General features: G+C 37.6%; 1 protein-coding gene across 23 annotated transcripts in view; it reads right to left on the bottom strand.

The window, feature by feature from the left end:
• Nucleotides 1-4,968: 4,968 nt before the first annotated feature.
• Nucleotides 4,969-9,071, bottom strand: part of cacna1ba (calcium channel, voltage-dependent, N type, alpha 1B subunit, a) — a 90,818-nt gene continuing 86,715 nt past the window's right edge. For 22 of the 23 annotated variants that reach the window (XM_043239607.1, XM_043239599.1, XM_043239616.1 and 19 more), the window contains one exon: nt 4,969-7,574. In XM_043239607.1, coding sequence (XP_043095542.1) covers nt 7,044-7,574 — 531 coding nt within the window. In that variant the 3' untranslated portion in view covers nt 4,969-7,043. The remainder of the gene's footprint in view (nt 7,575-9,071) is intronic. The other variant, XM_043239613.1, reaches the window with a different exon arrangement.

The raw sequence follows: 9,071 nt of genomic DNA, 5'->3' as shown, positions 1-9,071 counted from the left end.
TTATATTATTTTATAATATTTTTATTTTTATTTTTTTAGAACAAATAATTTTTCCTTTGACATTATAGAAAACAGATTGAAGAGCTAGAAATCTATACAAATCTAAACTTTTAATTCCATACACGAAAGCTTTTCTTAGCATTTACAATAATAAAATTCATCAATCTCTCGCGTATGGTTTAAAAAAACTAACTAGCTAACTGAAATCAGGTGCACATTTTATGAAAGCACAGATTGAGGTCTCTACTTCTCTATACCGATGTGCTGTGATAAGAGTAACACTGCCCAGATTAGGTCTAGTCTCCATGTCTCAAGCCCAGACAGCCATTTGCCTTACAGTACAGTAATACAATGGCCTCCAGACAAATAATCAGTAAGGTTTAAGGGGCTTGTTTCACCCTGGCTGCTCACCAGAGTCATGGTAATCAATCAAGGACAGCATTAATTATGTCTGCTACTACAGAACAGAGACAGACGCAACAGAACTTTGATTTACAGTCAAAATGAGAAGAAAGAAGGGATTGTGTTCACAGCAAACAGACCGTAACCTCGCATTTGACAGCCAATCCGTCTATTAACACTGTGACATCATGCATACAGCTGATGTTCTCACGGTAATGATAGAGTAAGTACATGACTGAATAACACTGACTGGGAGAGTATATTACAGTACAGTAAAAGATATGTGAGAAAAAAAGTTTGTCTTTGTCTATTGATAGGCGAAAGCAATCCGACTTGTTTAATCTAACTAGTCAACTATTCACATTTGTAAAAATATATTTGTTAAAGAAATTCCAACTTTCATTCAGCAAGTATGCATTAAACTAATAAAAAATTACAGTAAATACATTAAAATGTTACAAAAGATTTATATTTCAAATAAATGCTGTCCTTCTGAACTTCCAATTCAAATAACCCTGCAAAGAATATTTCTACAAAAACAATAAGCGGTGCAAAACGTAATAAGAATTTACAAGTTACTTGTGCACCATATTATATTGATTCCTGAAAGATCGTGTAACACTGAGGATTGGAGTAATGGCCGCGAAAAGATAATATTTGCCGTTACAGGAATACAATAATCAAGAGTTTTAAATATACTGAAATATAAAACAGTTACTTTACAGAACAATTCATTAATACAGAGTTCTGGCATGAAACTGTAGATGGCATAGTCTGATCAGGTCTAGCGTGCTTCAGAAACCCTTCACCTTCCCCAGCTCCACCTGTATAGATCTGCTCGAGGTGATTCAGGTATGCTACATGGGGTTATGCCATGTATGTTGTATTTGCAGCAGCAGTATTACCTACAGCATGTTGGGGATATATTGGCAGCAGCCTCAGTACTCACTAAATTAAAGGAATAGTTCACCCAAAAATGAAAATTCGGTCATCATTTACTCACCCTTGAGTATTTCCAAAACTGTATGAATATCTTTATTCTGCTGAACACAAAAGGAAGATATTTTGAAGAAAGTTTGTAACCAGGTTGTTTTGGGTCACCATTGAGTTCCACAGTATTTTTCTTCCTTCTGTAAAAGTCTATGGTGACAAAACTGTATAAATTTCTTTGTTCTGCAAAACACAAAGGAAGATATTAAAAAAAAAAAAGAAAAAAGATTGGAACCAGGCTGTTTTCGGTCACCATTGACTTCTACAGTAGGAAGAAAAAAATACTCTGTTGTGTTCAGCAAAGAAATTCATACAGGTTTGGAACTACTCAAGGGTGAATAAATTATGACAGAATTTTCATTTTTGAGTGAACCATTCCTTTAACTTTGACATATTGTACAAATTGAACATATTGTACTTTTGTCCCATTTTCAATATTCTTTCTTTGAGATCAAACAGTAATTGACCTCCTGCTGAAGGTCCTTGCCAAGAACTTGACAATATGCAATAAAATGACAATATGCATTACTCTCTACCTAGACAAGGCACTGATACTGTACCATGATTAGACAGAGATTTTAAAACCACATCTGTGCATTCTGAAAGTCAGACGTGATCAAAGTGGTACACGTGATCAAATAAAAGCAAGATGTGCCCCAAATTTCCATCAAAACTAGAACATTTTCCAAAAACTACAATACAGAGACCCGACCATTCTCAAGAACTCCTCAATCTATTTCGGGGCTTTATAAAACAGAAACATCTCTTATAAGTCTAATTTATGAATTTTGAATCATTTTATAAAGCCTAGCAATTGTAAACAAACAAATTCACTGAATAAATGAATGCAGACTCATGAATGGCACGTCTTATTAAAAGTTTTAAAACATGTCACTGCGCTGATTGCATAATGGTTTCTGCAGACTCGCTCTAATAATCCCCAGATTATCCACATGTTCTCCAACCACTGAGACGGCAAACCCCATTTCACGAGTTCGCACTTACGTATAATTAATCATAGTAACGGTAAAAAGTAAGCGTGTTTGGCGAGCTGTCAGGGAGAGGGCTCGGAACTAGGTGGACTACCGAGTCCAGAGTTTTTCCTCTTGTCCGTGAAAGCGGACAGGACTCGGTGTCCGACCCGATCCCTGAGTGCCCCCGAGAGGGGATAGTAGAACTAGGAGGAATGGAGATTGGGGTGGTGGAGGATGCTCGGAAACGAGATATCGAGGTAGAAGCTTGTGCGAATTTATAGTAGGCTTCTCTTGCTCTGGTTGGATAATTGCGTGATTAGGAAACGAGAAGCCAGCCGCGTTAATTATCAGTGCGTGCTCCTCCCGAAATTTGTTTATAGCTAAACATCATTTAGTGGGACAGGTGGCTATAACAGGGCCCATGAGAAACCATTGTAACATTAGCTCAATTAAAAAAACCAAATCAGATTCCTTTCACATATGGACGTATGGATTCACAAATTATGACATGGTGGTGTGACACTGTGGAACAGATTTCTGGAAAAATGTAAAGAACTTGAATGTGGTTATATGGCTTTTCACTAGGAAATATGTTCAACAGCTGTTGAGAGGCAACCGCACCATGAGCTTTACCATTGGAGTGTACAAACTGCGATTATTTGAGTTTAGCTTGAAGCAGTCTGTAATAGTTTTAGCCTTTAATACCATGCGATTAAGCGTATAGCCTACTTAAACAAGAAAAAAGGTAATGTACAATTACAGACTGTATCAACATTTATATGCGTTACTACACCGCCACCTCGGGATAATACGGATACTACACAACGCAGTCAAAAAGTCACTGCAATGATACGACATGGCCATGATTCATGCAAGGATTGTATTACTATCTGCAGTTTGTATTATTAACACCATTTTCTAAAGTGAATGACTACGAATTAAAGAAAGACTGGCTCTTTAAGACATGGGCGTTCATTTTAGGTTGGTAATGTGACAAATTTTAAGTGTGTAATTTAGTGAGGTAAACGCTCTTTTAATTTATTTTTATGTATTTATTTTTTAATTAAACAACGTAAACTAATAATACAATATTAAACCGAATGCTAATTGTTTTTGTTTACACTGCACGCGCGCGTCTGCAGGTGAAGTGTTTCCGCTCTGTTCTTACCTGAGTCCGGGACACCAGATCCTGTTTCCGAGAAGTCTGCATGGAAAGCTTTAACCAGTGCACACATTGATAAAATGAACCACATTTCTAAAAAGCAGTGTTCATCCAGTTGACACTCAAATAGTAGTAAAAATATGAAAATGCTGGATGGATAAAAACATGAATATAAATTATAGCCTAAAAGCTGATGTGTCTATGGCATGGAAAGTTTACATAAGCATTGAGCGTGATATCTGTTATCAGTCTACTTCTAGAAGTCTTCTTGCTCCGCAAATGCACGCTTCACAATCATCCCCGTTAAAGCCCGCCCACACCACCCGAACCAGCCAATCAGATACGAGTAAGCCTCCAGACAGGTGGAACCCTGATTCACCTTGCCACTCCTGTCCTGCTTTGATCAGTCTGTAACATCATCAATCAGAAATGAAATACTGCAGATATATTTTATCATGTAAATATGATATAGTATAATATGATTTAGCTAATATTTGCATGCACGTTATCAGGACAGGTTAAAAATTCAACAAACCACAGATCTCCATTATTTGAGTTAATTTTTTAATTCAAGGACTTTGCTTCATACAAAAATGTTATAGTAGAAACAACTGCAGATTTCAAAGTCTGGCCATGGAACAGAAATCAGGCAACAAACAAGTCAATAGCAGAAATCAAATAAAGGATGTGCCAGCTCTTATGCATGGATGGAGCTGTCAACATATCAATACTGTTTCCTTTATTTATAAACATTTCAACAATTCATTTTTTATTTCAACAAATCCCCTAATTCATATCAAAGGTCATTTAAAAAATCAAACCAAAAAGGAATACATTGTATCAAAAAGTACGAAGATAAACCATGGGTATTTCAACATGCGCATACATTTTAAGACCATGCAAACATTAAACTTTCCAGAAACAGCCACATTTAAGCTTGGTTGATGTACAGGGGAATAGAGCATCTCAGAGTTTGGCAATAAATGATGAAAGGTTTGGTAGATGAATATGATGTTTTTCCAAATCATAGAGAAGCTGAGGAAATAGTTTTATCGATAGAACCATAGTTTTGATCCACTATGGCAACATGCCGAAGGACATCAATAGATGTGCTGGGAGTGCAAAGATTTGTTCCATAGTTACACATGAACGATGCAACAACTCGTAACAATATCAGCAAAATGTCAGCACATCCTTTAACCGCAGTCTCACAGAGCATGTAGAAAAATAGCAGTTGTTCAGACCATAGATTTGAAAAACATTTTTTCTTTTTTCCCCTGACAAACTGGACATCTCTGATGCATGCACATACAGAAACTTGCAATTTTCTTTTATATATATATATATATATATATATATATATATATATATATATATATATATATATATATATATAATTTATTTTGTATTATTTTTCTTTTTTCTTTTTTTTTTGCTGATTTCTGCTTTTTAATAATTGTGCCTTTATGCATTCTAAAATATACTTTTTTTATACATTTTTTATTATTTAAAAAAAAAAGGAAAAAAAGAAGATTTGGTCACTATCATGCTAAAGCCTGAATCTGGATTTCCCAGCAGGTAAAGCTACAAAATGAATGAAGTATATTTTTCAAAGTGTCATCTTGTTGCATAGCCCTACATAAAGAAAATACATGTTTTAAAAAAAAAATAAAAATGAGAGAACATTCACTGTCAGCAAAGTCCTGACACTTCAGCGGCCAAGAATCACCTGATTAGCCAAACAATTCTACAAGCGTCTAATGTATTCATGTACGTCAATGCGGAACTTGTGAAATGATACCCGTCTGTACAGCATCCCAATACAGAGGCTTTTTTCTGTTCTTTCAGACTGCCTCACCCTCTGAATTCAGGTGGCTAAATATTCCTCTCATGTTACCAGCGTGATAAAAAGGAGCCGGCCATATTTCTATACGGCCAGCAGCTGGGGAACGGCGGCAGAATGAAAGCTGTGAGTGTGTATGTGTGCTTGGAGGAGTGCCATGAAGGGGAAAGTTTAACCCTAACACAGATCGGCCTACTGTACCGGTGCCAGGACCCCGACTCAACGCAACACAACACGCGCTCACATCAGGAAACCTGCTAGATGGGCAAAGCAAGCTCCTTTGTGACAGTTCTTCAGTTCTCAGTCCTTGCATCTAACCATAAAGGATCAAACAGAGAAGGCAAATAGCAATGCGGTCTGAGCATCTTCATCAGGACAGGAAATATACACCGTAAATATTGGTTTCTTAACCATGGTCAATCAAGAATAGAAGACTTTTTTTTTTAACATGCAATTTTATAACTGTGGTTATAAAGTCCCCCGTCAGGACAAATACACAACTACTGCAGTATTTTTTATAGGTACTCCATACTAACATATGCTTTTTGGTGGAATTTTTTTCATTTTTAAATATTCCATTCAGTACTAAAATTGTACAAAAAAGGAGACAAGAATAAAAAAAAAAAAAAACAATCATACTGTCATTTCCATTCAAAAACCTAACGTGGTACTGTATCTTCTGAATTAAGGCCAGCGATCGTAACACCTTGTAGTTCCATTTAACCCTTAGAGCTTGTTCAGTTCACTCTCTCAAGTGTGGATGCACTAAAAAAGGCTGAGGTTGCATCACTACTACAATATATTCAAAAGGTTAGGCACTTTGTAAATAACATCTGGAGCAGTCAAGAAGAATCGGTAGACCTGACAGTATGGTGAAGCCGTAAGCGATTTACGTAAAACCGTTCGTCTTTACAATACAAAAAAGCACATAATGAATAGATAAAATATCTACAATTTGATAAAAAACAAAGTACATTATGGTTGTCAAAGGTTTCGCACATAGCGACATGTGCGAGGAATGGTCATCAGCAGCATAATGAACAATCTGCTTTCGCAACAGCGTGAAATAAAGTGGAGTTCTCTTAGATGGAGTCAGGGGGCACCGCTATTGTGCATTTTGCCAAATAAAACGATATTTCTGGCCTTTCCAGCCACTTCTGTAAACTTTTGGTCCATAAAAGGTACATCTATAATGCCAAGATAACATTTTCATGGGAATATTTGCATTTAGGGTGCATCTCGGAGGCTGGCTTTGAGGGAAACTGGCCAGACGCCCGTTGTGGTCTACACTTCAAGCAGTGGGTCACTCTTTTCCCAGGTTACACGAGCACAACTTGGCATCTCTTGCCCTTAAAAAGGCAAAGATTAAGACAAAGCCCATGTGTTTTCATATAAACTTTCAAGCTTAAGTGTTTTATTTAAAGAGACCACACCCACCAAACCATTTAGCCTGACTCAAATGCATCAAAGCTAGGGGGTTTCAACCTTTTTATCCCACATCTGCTGCTTTGTAAGCACACATGAATGTTTTGTCCTTTGGACATTGGAAAACAAATACATGTATTACTGCATTTAACACCACTCGCAAAATAAAGAGATGATAAAACTCATCATGAATGGAAAACAAAAACATCATCTGTATATGTGTGTGTGTGTGTAAATTAAAGCCATGCTAGCACCAGTCGTCCACCTCTGCCTCTGGGTAGTACTGCCGTGCCCGTCCTCTGCTGGCCCCGGGGCCCTTGATGAAGTGGTATCCGTTGGGAACTCCACGGAACTGCTGTTGTGGAGGTGGGGGAATCGCCACAATCGGCATCACTAAAGTCTGGGCAGAGCGGGCCGTCTGAGGGATGGGATCCTCTTGGAAGACAGCATAGGTTTCGGGCTGGAGGCCGGCAGGGTGGTCCGGGGGCCCCAAGAAGGGTTCTGAGTTAATGCGACTGACGGGGGCCGGCGAGCTGGAGATGGAGCCGCTGTGTAAGAGGGCGTTGTGCTCGGACAGACCGCGGCTCAGCCTGCCGGGACTCGGGGGAAGCAAGCCGGCCTGTGTGCCCAGAAATTGCACAGGGGAAGAGTTGGCAGTCCTGTAGGCCACGGAGGGACGAGGAGTAAGGGGGGTCTGGGGCAGCTGTCTGCGCCCACGGCTTGGAGTGCTCGCCCCTGAGGTCAACAACACCGGGCTCCCCTTAGCCCACCCACTGCCCTAGATGAAAATTAAACAAGCAAATCAAAACAATAAAACGATGAAGGGGGAAATGCCCAAAAGGTTAGACAGGGACCAGGAGCCAAAGGAAGGAAGGAAAGGACAAGTAACGTGTTGGACGAGACAGCGGAAAAAGATGGACCATGAATAGGACAAAAACAAAAGACAAAAGAGTGAAGATGACAGTGAAAGACAAAGAAAGAAAAGACAGACAAATGCACAGAGAAATGGTGTGGAAGAAGAGTGGGAAGAGAAGTGAAAGCCTATGAGTGGTTGCACTACAACTGTAGAGAAGAGACACTTGTTTTATTCATTCAAAATGTAAAACATTTTAGAAGAAAAAAACTAATAATATCTCAAAATCCTCATGGCTCGGGGTAGAAATGTTTAGCATTTATGTGTGCATTTGTGCCCTGAGAGCTTTAAAATCCAACGGCAGCCTGTGCAGAGGAGTCTGTACTATACAAACTTTCTGCTTAAACATAAACTGAAAAAACTAAATTTATACAGATGAAATCCCTAAAATGCAAACGGTATGATACTAAATATTAATTTCAGACAAATTTATCATCATGAGACAAGGAAAATTATATTGCAATATTGTTTTTCTTTCTTTCTAAAAATTATAAATTGACCTACCATAAGATTACCTTTAAACGAAAGATTAGCACTTTTCTCAGTTCAATCCTCACTATTCACATTGTTTTTAAAATGAGAGTGAATATGGCTATTTTAGTTGGACAAAATCATTTTAATACTGTATGCAGCCTGACATTTTGCAAATTGGCACTTGTCTAATTATTTCGATTTACAATTGTAAAACGCTACTTTATAGCACAAATTTTGTAGTTTCACAGTTTACTGCATTTTGTTTTTCTTTTAGGTATTAACCTACAGTGGTTAATGAACCAGAAGCCTCACACATTCAAAGGCGATAGCTAACTTCTGTGTTAATAAATAAAGTGGACAATTATTTCTAGGTTTCAAATTATGCCCTCAGTTTGTAATTAAAAATTAATGCAATTACAGTGGAAACTCATGAGAAATGTTAATAATATGTAAAATATATTATATTATAATATTAATATAATTAGACAGACTTAGATATCTAAGAATAGACAAAGTCCATTGAGTTGAAGAAATGATCCAGTAGTTTTTTTTTAATTTATCTAGAACTTTGCTCCAGTCCTTGGCAAAAGGTTATGCAAGCTCTCTCTTTCTAGCGCCCTTTCATGCATACCGTGAAAGATACCATGTGTATGGTAATGACAGAAGTTAAAAAATTCATTGTTAATGTACAATATTTAAGACTTAATTATGTGTTAAACTGTGTGCGTTTTAAAATCCCACTGGTTTCCACTATAAGTGTATGGCTTATTTATATTGAGGGACACAGATGCCACAGACCATAAAGCGTAACCTGTGTTTAACTCGGAACATTATCTTCATTACTGTTTAATGCATCTTGGCACAATCTACAGATTTTCACCTTCATAA

The sequence above is a fragment of the Puntigrus tetrazona genome, chromosome 5 (assembly GCF_018831695.1).
Source record: "Puntigrus tetrazona isolate hp1 chromosome 5, ASM1883169v1, whole genome shotgun sequence".
NCBI classification, from domain to species: Eukaryota; Metazoa; Chordata; class Actinopteri; order Cypriniformes; family Cyprinidae; genus Puntigrus; species Puntigrus tetrazona.
This window is presented reverse-complemented; position numbering and strand designations above follow the sequence as displayed.